This window comes from Eretmochelys imbricata, chromosome 3 (genome assembly GCF_965152235.1).
Source record: "Eretmochelys imbricata isolate rEreImb1 chromosome 3, rEreImb1.hap1, whole genome shotgun sequence".
In the NCBI taxonomy this organism is placed as follows: domain Eukaryota; kingdom Metazoa; phylum Chordata; order Testudines; family Cheloniidae; genus Eretmochelys; species Eretmochelys imbricata.
Window position 1 is genome coordinate 55,693,312 of NC_135574.1, and position 15,443 is coordinate 55,708,754.

General features: G+C 39.8%; 1 protein-coding gene across 1 annotated transcript in view; it reads left to right on the forward strand.

Annotated features, from left to right (window-relative positions):
* COL19A1 (collagen type XIX alpha 1 chain) overlaps positions 1–15,443 on the forward strand; it is a 315,760-nt gene that overhangs the window by 108,051 nt on the left and 192,266 nt on the right. The window contains exon 12 of the mRNA XM_077812674.1: positions 7,916–7,969. Coding sequence (XP_077668800.1) covers positions 7,916–7,969 — 54 coding nt within the window. The remainder of the gene's footprint in view (positions 1–7,915; positions 7,970–15,443) is intronic.

Below are 15,443 nucleotides of genomic sequence, written 5' to 3' on the forward strand. Positions count from 1 at the left end.
TCTGTTCTGGGCTATATTTTTGTGTGAATTTCCTTTTGTATTTACATGTAGTTAAAATAAATACCACATTAAAGTTTTTAAAAGTTCAGAGTATTTTAGAATGCATACCACTAACTCAATAGAGTTCAAGCTGTTATAGTCTGTGTAAATATGTATCAAGGGACATTTTTGAAACTGATATCACCATGAAAAACATTTAGAGGCTTCAGGACTAGGGCTGTCAAGTGATTAACAAAATTAATCATGATTAATTGCGTGATTAATCACGCTATTAAACAATAATAGTATACCATTTCATTTAAATATTTTTGGATGTTTTCTACATTTTTAAATATATTGATTTCAATTGCAACACAATACAAAGTATACAGTGCTCACTTTATATGTATTTTTATTACAAATATTTGCACTGTAAAAAAAGAAATTATTTTTCAATTCACCTAATACACATACTGTAGTATCTCTTTATCATGAAAGTTGAACTTACAAATGTAGAAATATAAAAAAAAAATTCAAAAATAAAACAGTGTAAAACTTTAGAGCCTACAAGTCCACTTAGTCCTACTTTTTGTTCAGCCAATTGCTCAGACAGACAAATTTGTTTAAATTTGCAGGAGATAGTTCTGCCTGCTTCTTGTTTACAATGTCACCTGAAAGTGGGAACAGGCGTTCAGATGGCACTGTTGTAGCTGGCATCGCTACATATTCATGTGCCAGATGCACTAAAGATTCATATATCCCTTCATGCTTCAACCACTATTCCAGAGGGCATGCGTCAATGCTGATGAGGGGTTCTGCTCAATAACAATCCAAAGCAGTGCGGACCAATGCATGTTCATCTTTAATATCTGAGTCACATGCCACCAGAAGAAAGGTTGATTTTCTTGTTTGGTGGTTCGGGTTCTATAATTTCCACATCAAAGTGTTGCTCTTTTAAAACATTTGAAAGCATACTCCACACTTTGTCCCTCTCAGATTTTGGAAGGCACTTCAGATTCTTAAATGTTGGGTCAAGCGCAATAGCTATCTTTAGAAATCTCACATTGGTACCTTCTTTGTGTTTTGTCAAATCTGCAGTGAAAGTGTTCTTAAAATGAACAACATGTGCTTGGTCATCATCTGAGACCGCTATAACATGAGATATATGGCAGAATGCTTGTAAAACCATGCAGTAGGAGACATACAATTTTCCCCCAAGGAGTTCACAAATTTAATTAATGCATTTTTTTTTAATGAGCGTCATCCACTTGGAAGCATGTCCTCTGGAAAGGTGGCCAGAGCATGAAGGGACATAAACATGTTTAGTATATCTGGCACGTAAATACCTTGCAGTGCCATGCAAACGCCTGTTCTCACTTTCAGGTGACATTGTAAATAAGAAGCAGGCAGCATTACTTCCCATAAATGTAAACAAACTTGTTTGTCTTAGCAGTTGACTGAACAAGAGGTAGGACTGAGTGGACTTGTAGGCTATAAAATTTTACATCATTTTATTTTTGAGTGCAGTTATGTAACAAAAAAAATCTACATTTGTAAGTTGCACTTTCATGATAAACAGATTGCACTACAGTACATGTATGAGATTAATTGAAAAATACAATATATTTTGTTTTTAATTTTTACACTGCAAATATTTGTAATAAAATAATAATATAAAGTGAGCACTGTACATGTTGTATTCTGTTGTAATTAGGGTGACCAGACAGCAAATGTGAAAAATCGGGACGGGGGTGGGGAGTAATAGGAGCCTATATAAGAAAAAGACCCAAAAATCGGGACTGTCCCTATAAAATAGGGACATCTGGTCACCCTAGTTGTAATTGAAACCAATATATTTGAAAATGTAGAAAAAGTCTTAAAAATATTAAATAAATTTCAGTTGTTTAACAATGTGATTAAAACTGCAATTAATCACAATTATTTATTTTTTTAGTTAATCGGATGAGTTAACTGCTATTAATTGACAGCCCTATTTGTGACATACATACATTTTACCCCCACAGACTGTACTAGCTCTTAGATGGCATTTGGGTCTCTTGTGTAAAGACATTTCAAGGCAGTTTTAAGAATGTTCATTTTTTTTCACATTACTGAAACTACTTTTGGTTTTGCATACTTCACACTTAAATTAGGCTGAATGGATTTTTCTTTTTACAAATGGAAGTATGACTCTCATTGTCAATTCAATTGTCAAATTTTAACCTTGGAATTGTTATGGCTTAGTAATAAACCCATATAAATCTTTTTCTTATGGAAAAGTAAAAGAAAAAAGTGACTTGAGTGACTTATCTGTGTCAGCATAAATAGAAGTATTGTTTAGAAAAGTGAATGCAACAAAAAATTACTATAGAGGTTTGCAAAGAAAAAGTTGAAATGGAGCCATTTAAAATATATGTTTTACTGACAAGAAAGTAAACTGTTAGGCTATGGCTAACCCAGTGTAGGCTGTCAGGGAGCAGAGGGTATTCTTAATCTTCGTAATTGTTTCCTTGTACTCAAGTATGGAGAGCATCTGTAGTCAACGGCAATGTTAAACAGCTCCAAGGGATGAGGTTGTGTCACCACTCTCCTTTCATCCTGGCCAGTGGCATAGGGGGAAGCATATCTTGCACCCTTTAAAAGGTGTTTCAGCTTCTTCTTTTCTGAGATACCACTGTCCCAGCAATACCAGAGGCATTCTGGCTCAGTCAGTGAGAATGTCATTGGGATGGAGGGCCTTCACAACCCCACCCTTGCATGATTCTGACTGTAAAAGCCAGAATAGAGCCCTAAGGGCTGTCTTCAGCCCAATGTTACAATTTGCTAAATTCATACCATCTGCCGGGAAAATTAGTGAATGTTTGTTATAGCTGGATTCAATTTATAATGAGTTATGAAGAAAGAGTCATGAGGAAAAGAAATTAATCTTCAGATACAGCACACCACCACAAATACACGTGTAACAAAGCATATAAGATTATTATATGTAAAACTAGCTTTAATTAGCTTTTAAAGATGTAAAATAATGCACTCTAAAATCAGGAATTTCCAAAAGTCAATGTTTCTGTCTCAGTACAAAGTAATGTTGCATAGCCTGCATATTTTAAAGAATAGGTGGGATAATATAAAGAGAAATATGTTAAGATTATTATTTAACAAGTAAATAAGTAATGCTGACAAGGTAACGCTGCAGAAGAAACCTTAATTTTTGGAGTTTCCTGACATGTTCTTTGATTTCTTAATTTTGTATTAATTATATATTTTGTATATAATTTAAAGGGGGGAAAAAAAGAAAAATTGGAGGGAGGAGGGAAAGACAGGAAAACATGCTTCTAAATTGCAACATCACCATAACTGGTTCATCTTAAAGTCAGGCAGCCTTACCTGAGGCATCCATAACAAACACCTTCTTAACTGAAGGAGTCTTTGGTGAACGCATTGTTGATATAAATTTCTTTTAACTGAATCATCCTTAACAAATACATCTTTACGTTAATCCTTATCGCTGTCCTTAACTAAACCGTCCTTAACAAACAATCCCTAAAATGTAGCAGAAAAATGAGAGATTTTTTTAACAAGCTTACATGAAAATATCAACTTTAAATGCTTAAATTATAAAAAATACTCTAAAAAATTTGTTTCGTTTTGGGTTATTTTCCCTTCCTCAATACAGACTGTAAAAACAAGCCAAGGTTGATGTTTCCAGCTTCAGTTGCTTTATGTAAGCAGAAAATGCTCACTTGGAACATATGAGGAAATGTGGATCTCTTCATGCTAACATACCCAAAAACCAGCTAAGCTCAATTTTGTTCAAACTTTCTCTCTCTTTTTTTAAAACATCTATTTGGGTTGGGACCAAGGCTGGAAAAGACCATAAAAGAGATCTGAGAGAGTAATGGCTAATTGATTAAGTGGAGATTAGAATAAAAGTTAGAACAGAGCCTTAACTATAGCAGTTGGTGTTGGAGACTTCAATAATATTTTAAATGCAAATGGAAAATTGAAGTTGGTATTTTGATACTCTCTTTTTGACAACTTCTTGTGGAGGCAGAGAGCAAACTCCTGATCCTATGGGAGTTTTCCCACTGACTTCAGGAGGGCCAGGATTTCACACACGTATCTTCAGCTATACTGAAGCAACCCCCCTGACTCATTGCGTGAGTGTAATTGAAAGCAGAATTCAATCCAGGAAATACAATCTCTGCACATAATTCAATATTGTAATGTTGGATTAGTTTTAATTAACAAATAAGGCACACAATACTTCCAGCATTGAAATGCTATTTTGCAAGTATTCACAAATTAATTGTCCCATCTGAAGATGTTTTGAACAGGCAGGAACATTGGACTTAAAATAGCTTTTACCACTTTTTTGTGTGCAAACCTAAGATGTATCCCGCAGTGTGGACTGTTTAAAACTCATGTCACACTTTACTGAATGTTATATTCTGCAGATTGGCTACATTTCAAGATAAGTCATGAAGTATATAATGTATATAGTAAAGACAGGAATGAGCAAGATAACTTAATTTACATAGGAGTATGTGATGAGAATCAGAACTCTGTTTTATAGGAATTCTTGCTTTGCAGAAGGAAGAGATAACTAATGCACAGAATAATGTTTGTCATATGTTTGTGAATGAAAGTAATTTAATCTACTGAAAATTCAATGTAAATGCACATGAAAATCATACAGTGCGGCAGACTGACCTAGGTTCTTTGGATGATGAAGGGATCCTGGCCTGAATGATCTTTGCTTTTGTCTTGTCTAAACAACCAATGAGCATTTTGAAGTCTGACATCTTTTGAATCATGGAAACTGGAATCTTTGTATCTCTCACCTGCACCCAGCAGCCACAATCACCACCCCACCACCCCATTGCAGCCTGCACCACTCATCAGCATTTTTAAAGTGATTGCCTGCCTGCAGTAGGGCGGAGGGGTGTTTTTTAAGGCCTGCACTCATCACAGATCATCTTGGCTTTTGACCCAGCATTGTCATCCAGGTGATATGGGTGGTCTTAATTTGGATTAGAGAATCTGAGAATGTATGTTATTTCTGCCAATGCAGAATGAAATATGGAAAGGTATACTGTACTCAGGTTTGTATAGACTTCATTGGGCTCACAGATTAATGTCACTGTTGAATCAGCACTGCACATGTTCATCCCATTTTCCATGTATATAAAATATGTAAACAAATAAAGATATACCATGAAAGGAAAAATATTTCCTGATATTCAAGTGATATTTTTAAATCTCCTAGAAATATATTAGAAAATAAAATCTTAAAATAATTCATCTAGAATAATGAGATGTTATTGTAAATATATTATTGTACTTTTAGAAATTCTGGCAAACTGTAACAATAATTGGACTATTGTGAGTTGAAAGAAGGGGAAACCAGCATTAAATTTAAAAGCAGTCAGAATGATACAGACAAACTGAAATCTAAAAGATTTGTTCTTATTTAATTCAGTTTCTTCTGAAGTCTTACTTTGAATATTGTTTTTAAATATCTCTTTGGGGGCTTTGCTTACATTTTAAGCTGTCTGATTATGCCCTTGAACATAAGTCCAGAGACAAAACAGAGCTTAGCTGATAGCTAAAATGTACTACCAACATTTTAAACAAGGATTTTTTAAAATTTCTAGACAGGCCTGCTGGCATTAGTTTCCCTCCCTTTCTCCATTCTCCCCCAAATAAATAAACAAACATGAATCCATGAAAGTCTGGTTTGAACTGCGGCTTTGACCAAATATACAAAGTATAGGGGGATGATTAAGTAAAAGCCTTCAATGGATATTTTAGGCTAATGTATAATATTGTTTGTTGTGAAGTAGATGGACAAGAGTTAAAACATAAAACTGCCTAGCGGCTTCTAGCATGGGGGTCCATTAAAGGTACAGTCCTGTTGATGCTAATTTATTGGTAGGCTTCAGTTGTTTAAGAAAGCTCATATAAACTCATTTTGCAAAAAATGATCTATTATTAGATGAAATGCCTTCTGTTACTGCCACTGGAGGAATAGCTTTGAATCAGGGTCCTGTCACAAATGGAATTACTTGATCTCAGTTCTATAGCATTTAGGTAACAGAATTATGAAGATTATACTGACATAATGAATAGGCTTTGCTCAGACCAGTGTAGTCCCCTTGAGACGACACAGATTCAGTGCACTGCTGTTCTCTTTCTTTGGTTGACATGAAGGATTTGATCTTCAGTACAGCCTGTCCCCGTGGTTTTGTGTGAATTATTCTTATTACTTGCAAAGCTCAGTGTAGCCGCATTTACAGAGCAGTTTAGCTTTGTTGGTTCTGGAAACGGATCTCTCATTAATTAGGCTGCTTAAGCAGAAATCTCTGTCACTTCTGGTGGAACCTGTGTTAAGGGGAATGGAATGGTAGACAAGAGTTTGTAAAGAACTGAAGCTCTTTCTTCTAACTTTAAAATAATATTGCATTGTGTAATTAAGAGTTCATATGGGAATATGTGAACTAGCCTATATCCTTCTAGTCTACAGAATCCTTCATGCTGCATTTTCCTTTCTAGTCTCAAAATAAAGGTATATCTGTAAGCGTTGTACTTAAAATAGATATTTTAAAAATGTGAACTGTTTTTTTAGGTGACATCGAAGAGCCATACAGCATTACAGATTAAAGGCAAAGAAACCCTAAAAGCATCTAGTAATTTGTAGGACATTTCTCTCATACAGTGATGTAAAACATGAACTCAGAATAGTCATTCCTAAGACCATTTCCTTTTCCAATATGTTAAATTATAGGAAAACTTTATGTTACATGCCGGTTAATTGTGTTACTGCAAAGAGTTATATTAACAACATTATGGACATTACTCTCAATGGGAAGTATTATAGGGAAAGTGGGAGCATTCCTGTTATTATTCCTGTTTAATATCTATATTATGGTAACATCCAGATGCCTCTATCAGGATAGTGCCCCTATTGTGCCAAGCGCTGTACAACTATGTGTGAAAACACTACCCATGTCCTGAAGAACATATACTCTGAGAGAGTAAAACATGCCTTTTTATATCACCAGTATTTGTTATACTTATAGAAATAAGTGGAAGTCTAATAAACTGTTCAAATTGATTTTAATTTGATTAGCTATCCTATGATTATCCATGGAAAATAAAATGTTATGCTAAAAAGAATATAATCCCAATCTTTGGTTTTAAGTTAAACTTCAGATCATATTCCAGTAACAGATTCAAATCAACATACGGAGTTCATTTCCTTTTGGAAATTACAGTATAAATATTTAAGACCACATGTGGTGCTAGTGATAATTGTCATGGCAGGCCATTCTGACAGGGATATGTGGAGTGATTGTAAATACTTATTCTCCATCTTAATGTAACTTTCTACTTTTTGAATTTTTTCTTGGCACACAGTTAACAAATATCAAATTGAAATAATAAACTAGAGTTTTCACATGGGGTGGAGGGGAAGTAAATTATTTCAGTCATATAGGAACTTTCTTATACATTTCTTAGTCAAACTCAGTATCAGAATACACTATTTCAGCTGGCAGAGAGAGAGAGTGTCAGTCCCCAGACCTCTAACAGATGACTGTCTCATGGAGTAATTTTGTCTGTTTCTATTAAACATCCATCCATCTGCATTTTTGTAAGTGCAACATTGCAAACATGAATACTTAGATGGTGTTCAATGCCTCTTGTGAAGTACTGAGCATTAGCTCCCCAGTTACTTGGCACCTTGCAGGGTCAGGTTCTTAATTTGGATGAAACACCTCTTGAAGTGTCAGGAATAGTTTTCCTATGCTGTCAGAAATAGATATATTGTACTGTATATAGAGCATAGTAATGAATGATGATGTTTTTCCCATAATGCAGTTTTCCAACTGAAAATGATATTCGTTCATAAAACTAAAATATATACTCCTCCTCCTAGGGTGAGAAGGGAGATAAAGGAGAACCAGGACCTGAAGGCATTCATGGAAAAGATGTAAGTTGATTGATAACAACAGTCTATAATTTATAACTTTTTTTATGCTTACATATAAATAGCTTACATTATAAATTACATCCTCCAATAGAAAGCAGAAGACAAAATTGCTAGTTTAGGGAATACACATGCTGCGTTGAAAAGTAACAGTGGATTTCCTCTATAATTCTTTGACTGTCTTCCATTCTAAAACTTTCTTGATTAACTGTTAAAAAAGGAGAGAGAGAGAGAGATTAGTGTCTAGGATGCCCAAAAGAGTCGTCATTTCCGTTAGGTTTTAATCAGACTAATTTGCGTGAGGTTAAACATAAAATGAAACAGTAGAATGTAATGTAACAGTAGAAAATGTTACTTACACAGAAACAATGAGTGTATGGTAAAGCAGTAAAAATAAGTACTATACCTTAGGAAAAGAGAGAGAAGGGGTTGTGAAAGCTGGTAGAGCTTGGAAGCTAAACTGGGGAAGAAAATTTCAGGAGCAGAACTAGGAAACATTTGTGTGAGGTTTGAGATAATTTAATGGGGGAGTCAGAGGTCAGGGAGCACCTAGGAATTACTGGTCGGGTGCCATGAAGGAAACTGAAACAAGTTTGGAGGTTGGAAATGAGTCCTGGGGATATGTGTGTTTACTGTTTGTTTGTTTTGGATTTTTTGTGAGGGAGAGGGATTTTTTGGAGTCGGGGGAAGCTGATGCTGGATCCTTGATGCGTGAGAAGGAAAAAGGGTTTGCTGGCTAGGGTGAAAGGTGACTATCGGGCAGAGGAGTTTTGTATTTGGAATAGTGTGCAGCAGTTAATCCAGATTTCAATTGCACCAGAGGCTTCCACCAACACTTAAAGCTTCATAGGGACATGCCAAGGCACCTGATTATGTGGGCAGCCTCTTAGCTATCTCCCACATTGCTGCACAAAGTATTGTGCATATGCTGGAGAATTCAGCAAGATGGTTTTAGCACCTACCCTAGTGCATCCCCTTCAGGAGTATCATCATGTCTCTTTTACAAGCCAGGTCTCTGTTTTGCTAGAAGTCTGGGATCTCCATGGGGAAAGCAGCAGGGCTGCTTTAAACCATCATTGCCAGTCTGCATCAAACCACAAAGCCTTCAAGCATGTTCAGGTAAAGGGAAGAAAATTCTTTCAGCATGGGATCTCTTGCAGAAAACCAGTATCTGTCATTTGAATCTTCCTCACTTCCTCCCTGCGCCCCCTTCTCTCTTGGACTGTGATACCCCTTGATAAGCTGCTCAGGTGAGGGGCATAATACTGGCACCTTTTCCCCTTAGTGAGTCCTACTTCTGCCTGAAAAGAAAGGAAAAGGGGAGCAGGCAGAAAATTTTGATTGCTTTTTTCCTCCCCAGCTCAGTCCCAAAATGATGACTCAGAAGGTTTTAACAGCAAGACTACAACAAATTATTATTTATTTTGCCCTCCTAGGTCCTGTCTGTGACCTCCTAGGCTAGGGTCAACCTAGGTTAGGTCCTGATTCTGCCGGTATCAATTCTGCCAGGTATCAATTCTGCAAATGTAGAGAGCCTGAAATGGGTGTTGATGGCACTCAGCATGTCACAGAAAGCTGTTCAGCTGGAGGAGCTGAACCTGGTTGTATAGATTCTGTTGAAAACTAGAAACATTATCACGATCAGATCTGGAAGTCAGGAGAATTAGTTAGCGAAACATCTTTAGCCACTTTGCCAGTGGGAGATTCAGCTCCTGATGCTAAAGTACTTTGATAGTGTATGTCGTGTTTGCTAATAGCTGTGAACAATGAGTATCATTAATTGCATTGAAGCCTGCCATGCAGTTTCTAGCTTTTTTTAAAACATGCTTCCCATTTATGGCACTCTTTATTTCAGTTGACTTTTTTATATGGTGTATATTCTTTGCAGAAAAGGTTTGGGGTTTTTTCCTTATGTTAGGGAGCTATATTTTTACACCACATATCCAGTTTTTCTGAAGCCCAGCATCTCCCACAATTCTTGATATCTGGGCTGCTCTTTTCTCTCTTGCATAATGACAGGTTTCAGAGTTGCAGCCGTGTTAGTCTGTATCCGCAAAAAGAAAAGGAGGACTTGTGGCACCTTAGAGACTAACAAATTTATTTGCGCATAAGCTTTCATGAGCTACAGCTCACTTCATTGGATGCATGCTCCCTCACCCCGCCTCTTCCAGCCCCTGCTCCGCCTGAGGCCCCACCCATATTGCAAAATCAGCTACTGCACAAAGTACTTGATTTTGTGTCATGGTGTGAACCCCAGGCATCATAGGTAATATCTTTTTCTTCTTCAAGTAGTGTCCTTGTGGGTGCTCCATGCTCAAGGTGCGCATGCGTCTCTTGAGCCCTTGACAGGAGATTTCTAATTAGAAGTGCCTGTTTGGCCCGTATAACGTGCCCTATGCCTTCTGGCGGCAGATACTGAGCCTACATAGGGGTGCATGGGCAAACCACCCCCAGTTGCTTCTGTACCACCTCTACCCAAGACAGAACATTAGCAGGTCTGCTTGGAGCGTACTCTGTTTTTCTCTTTACTTTTAGTAAAGTTAGTTCAGTTAGCATTGTTGTTAGCCTTCGTATAGTGAGTTTAGATGAGAGAGCTGTTTTCCCTCTCTTTTCCCTAAGGAGATCTGTTTTCCCCTGGTGGGATAGGCCTACTTTCCCAGGCTTCAAATGTTGCCTGTCTTGCCAAGAGGCCATATCAATGAGCAGTGGACACTCCAAGTGTGTCCACTGCCTGGGAGAGTCTCTTATCTTCCAAAAGTGCTCTTTTTGTGTAGCCCTTAAGGCTAGGACTAGAGAGAATAGGGAGATAAAGTTCAGACTGTTGATAATCGAACATTCCCTGCAACCATTTTCTGAGCCATATATCTGTCTCTGGACAGTCCCAGTAACCCGTTAGTGTTGGGACCTGCTTCCTCTAAGAAAGGGAAGACTTTGGAGCACTTTGGGAAGACTCTCAAAAAGAGGAACTTGGACTCTTTATCTAAGGAGCCAGCTCCAAAAAGACCAGGTCCTTGGAGCTCCAGGGAGAGGAAACACAACACCTCCATTAGTAAGGGGAGGCACAGATTACCATTGAGCTCAGCCCTGTTGTCAGCACCGAAGCATTCCACTCAGCCATTGGTGCAGTAACACACCTTAACCCAGCGACTGGTACTGATGCAAATAGCTTAGTCGGGGGTGCCTGTACAAGCTGTACTCTCGGTAATGAGCAAACACGACAAAGCCTGCAGAACACTCAGCATTCCTGGTACTGTCATCTCCAGTCACGGCAACTTCGGCTATGGTGTCAGTCTGGGGCCCTTTCTGATCCATCAAGAGTTCTGGTATTCAAGGGATCTCTTGGTGTCGAATGAACAAGAGCCCCATTGTTGTCAGGTACCAAGCACTTCATGGTACTGAGACCTCAGTCTCTGAGTGGCCTCTCCCGGGCACAGGACTCTACTGCATCCTCATTAATATGCCCCAACCCCATGGGATGATGTGGAGGAAGAAGAGGACTCCCAGTTGGTCTCCTCAATTTCTTGTCAGGGGTTATCCTACATACCTCTTTGGGAATCTGCCTTCATGAAGGGAGGACTTTGCTGCAAATCAAGCATGGTTTGACCAGCCCTGTATGCCATCCCCTCTCCCTTATGGACCTCCACAACATTGGCCATATTGAGATCTGTAGGCTGCCTATCGGCAATAGTTCAATAAACCACTGGTACTGTCACAGTAGCTGACCTGGGTTCCACATCCACCCTCTACCCCTCCAAGTCAGAAGGAAACATTTGAGGAGTCAGAAGTCCAGGTTAATGAGGAAGTCACCCTTGAAACTCCCATTTTGTCATTGCCCGTTGAGGTGCTTGTGCCTCCCCCTCCTCCCGTTGCCGATGACTTTAGGCAATTCCAAGACCTCATTAGAAAGGTAGTGGATGCTCTGTGGATCCCTCTTGAGGAGGTCAGAGACCAGCAGCATATGCTGCTTGACATTTTGTAGTCAGCAACACTCTCCAGAGTGGCACTACCCATTAATGAGGCTCTTCTGGATCTTGCCAACATGGTATGACAAACACTGGCCACTATTCCATCAACATGCAAAAGGGCAGACAAGAAGTATTAGGTGCCCCCTGAGGACTGTGGCTTCTTGTTTTCCTATCCCCCACCTACCTCCCTTGTGGTGGATGTTCTGACTGAACGGGGTAGATGGCACTTTTTCAGGGCTATCTCCTCTGACAAGGACCAAAAGTGACTATAACCATGGACAAAAGTCTTCTCATCTGCAACCGTGCAGTTCTGGATCATGAACTATCAGGTGCTCATTGTTAAATATACCTTCATAAATTACAGCAAGCTCATGGCCTTTGTTCAACATCTGCCTGCAGGAAACCATTCCAATCTATAAAAAGAAAAGGAGTACTTGTGGCACCTTAGAGACTGACCAATTTATATGAGTATAAGCTTTCGTGAGCTACAGCTCACTTCATCGGATGACAAAAGCTTATGCTCAAATAAATTGGTTAGTCTCTAAGGTGCTACAAGTACTCCTTTTCTTTTTGCGAATACAGACTAACACGGCTGTTACTCTGAAACCATTCCAATCTATGTTGCTGAGGGTCAGCTGTTGGCCAAAATGGCTCTTCAAGCATCCTTGAACACTGTAGATACTGCTGCCAGGTCCCTCTCCATGGTGGTAGTTGTGTCCATGGTGTCCAGTTGTGTCCTGGCTTCAGGTTTTGGGGTTTCCAAGAGCGGTCCAAAATACATCAGAGACCTCCCCTTTGATGGTCACAGACTCTTCTTGTAGACCCTTGTTTTCCCTCTCTGCATGTGCTTAAGGACTCCAGGGTGACCCTATGTTTCTTGGGCATCTATATATGAACAAGAAGTGTTTCAGTAAGTTACAGGCTTCCCCAAGATCATATCCTGCTCAATTCTTGGGGTACCAAAGACCTGTGGAAACCCCTGAAAGATGCAGAAGTTTCAGAGGAGGAGGGCGGCCAAGCCTCCCTCCATGACCACTCGGGTGTCATCCAAACAGCACTTTTGATGGGTTGGTCAAGCCGCTCCTCTGGCTTTACAGTTGCGCTCTTTAGCCCACCTCCCTCCCTTTGGGGACCACCTTGTCCATTTCCACCTGGCTTGGGAGCAGATCTCCACAGACCAATGGGTCTTGGAGGTCATAATATCAGGCTACACCATCCAATTTTTGACTGTGACACATGGCCAGAAAGGCTTAAGCATCCTGCAGGATAAATGACCCAAATTCAATCTTTAGGAAGATATTGGTAGATGTTTGTGTTTTTTGTGCATTTACATATCTATTGTTAGAGTTTGACAATGTAATCTAACAGTTGCAGTCTATTCTGTATTCTGCTAATTCAGAGATCAAAAGGAGAACTTAACATTTAAATGAACTGTAATTATAGTGATATCACTGTATTGATCTCTCTTTTAAATGCATAGCCAATCACCTGCGAATGGTGAAAAACAAACAATTGCCATATGTTAACCAAGCAGCTAATTACTGGTGATCCTTAGGAAATAGGTTTACTTCAAAGTCTCAATGATTGCCTATTGTTCGCCTAAGGACTCTGTGCTGTCAAGAGAAGGCCTGGAACTGTAAAAAACCCTTGGAACCTGATCCTTTCATCTCAGATCTGCTTGATGCGTTATGCAGGGGAATCTTGAGTCATAAGACTGAGATCTCCAGTCCTATGTGGGTCACCCTGGATATGAACATTGGACTGAATCTATGGACTAATGCAACTAACTATTTGCAACTCCGAAGTTCACTATCTCTACCGTGAAACTGATCTCAAATCTGTATGTATACTGATATTTTAACCAATATTCTCTCCTTTTCTTTTTAAATAAATTTTAGTTTAGTTAATAAGAATTGGCTGTAAGCGTGTATTTGGGTAAGATCTGAAATATTCATTAACGTGGGAGGTAATGTGTCTGATCCTTTGGGATTGGTAGAACTTTCATATTTGACTTGGCTGTCTGGGAGGGAGCCCAAAGGCTGGGTTACTTTTGATGGAACTGTGTTTTGGCTTCTGGGTAACCAGTAAGGTATTATAGAAGCTGTTATGTGTTTGCATGGTAAATCTAAGTATAGGGATATCCACCAGCTTTGGGGATTGTCTGCTTGTAGCATGGCGCGCACTCCCTGCCAAGGCACCTCCTGCTGGTTAGTCCAGGAATTAGCTCATCTCAGCCTTGGAGTGCCTCCTGCTGGCCGGTATCTCCCTACCGGTACCTGCTTTCTCATCAATCTCCACCACTGTACTTCAGGCACTTCAGCCCCCCTTATCTTGGGGTACTGCCTTGCAGCAGCGCCCCCAAGCTCTGGGTCTCCCCTCCCAGGGGAACCCCCTACCGCTGTGCCCACCTTGCCTCAGTGGTTACTGCTAGTCATCATCTAGTCCCCTTTCTCTGGCCACTCATCATTGGCAAGGGGGTTGGACCTGCTGCCTTTCTAGCCCAGCTGTCTCCCTGCAGCCCCAGTACCTCCTTAGGCCTTCCTGCCAGGCCTCAGCTCCGCCTGTCCCTTCCCCAGCACTGCTCTAATGAAGGTACCCTGTCTCTCCTAGGCAGCTAGGTCCTTCTCACTCCAGGGCTGGAGTGAGACTCACTCGGCTCCTTACTCACAGCCCTCTTATCAGGGCCAGCTGTGCCCTTATTGAGCTGGCCCCAACTGTGGCCAGCTACCTAGCCAGCTTTCCTCAGCTGCTCTCACTCCTTTTATCCCAGGAGCGGGCTAACTGCCCCGCTACGCTGCTCCATTCTTTGCAGTTTGCCCTAATTGAGTAACCTCAGTGTGGCCCCCCGGGACCCTGGTCACAGACACTCACTCCCTTCTAACCTCTTCCCCGTCGTCTGCAGCAACCCCTCTTACCAAAGAAGAACAGAGATTGGAGGCTGATCTTAGATAGCTGAACAAGTTTGTGAAGCCATGAATGTTGAAGGTAAGATCCTCTTCCTCTGGAGCAGGAATTATAGTAACTCATAACTTTAATTCCTGCATATAAGAATTATACATATAATAACTCATAACTATAATTCCTGCATTAGAGGAAGGGGATTGGTTTTATTTCCTTGACCTGTAATACACCTTCTTCCATATAGCCATTCATACATCATGTAGGAAATACCTAGGATTTACTGGTTTCAGAGCAGCAGCCCTGTTAGTCTGTATCCTCAAAAAGAAAAGGAGTACTTGTGACACCTTAGAGACTAACAAATTTATTTGCGCATAAGCTTTCATGAGCTACAGCTCACTTCATCGGATGCATGCTGTAGCTCACGAAAGCTTATGCTCAAATAAATTTGTTAGTCTCTAAGGTGCCACAAGTACTCCTTTTCTAGGATTTACTGTGGGCCAAAATTACTTCCAGTACCAAGTGCTTCCCTTTGGCCTATCTTCGGCCCCAAATGTGTTCTTGAAGGTTTGAGCAGTCATGATATCTTACCTTCAATAGAAAGTGATTCTCAT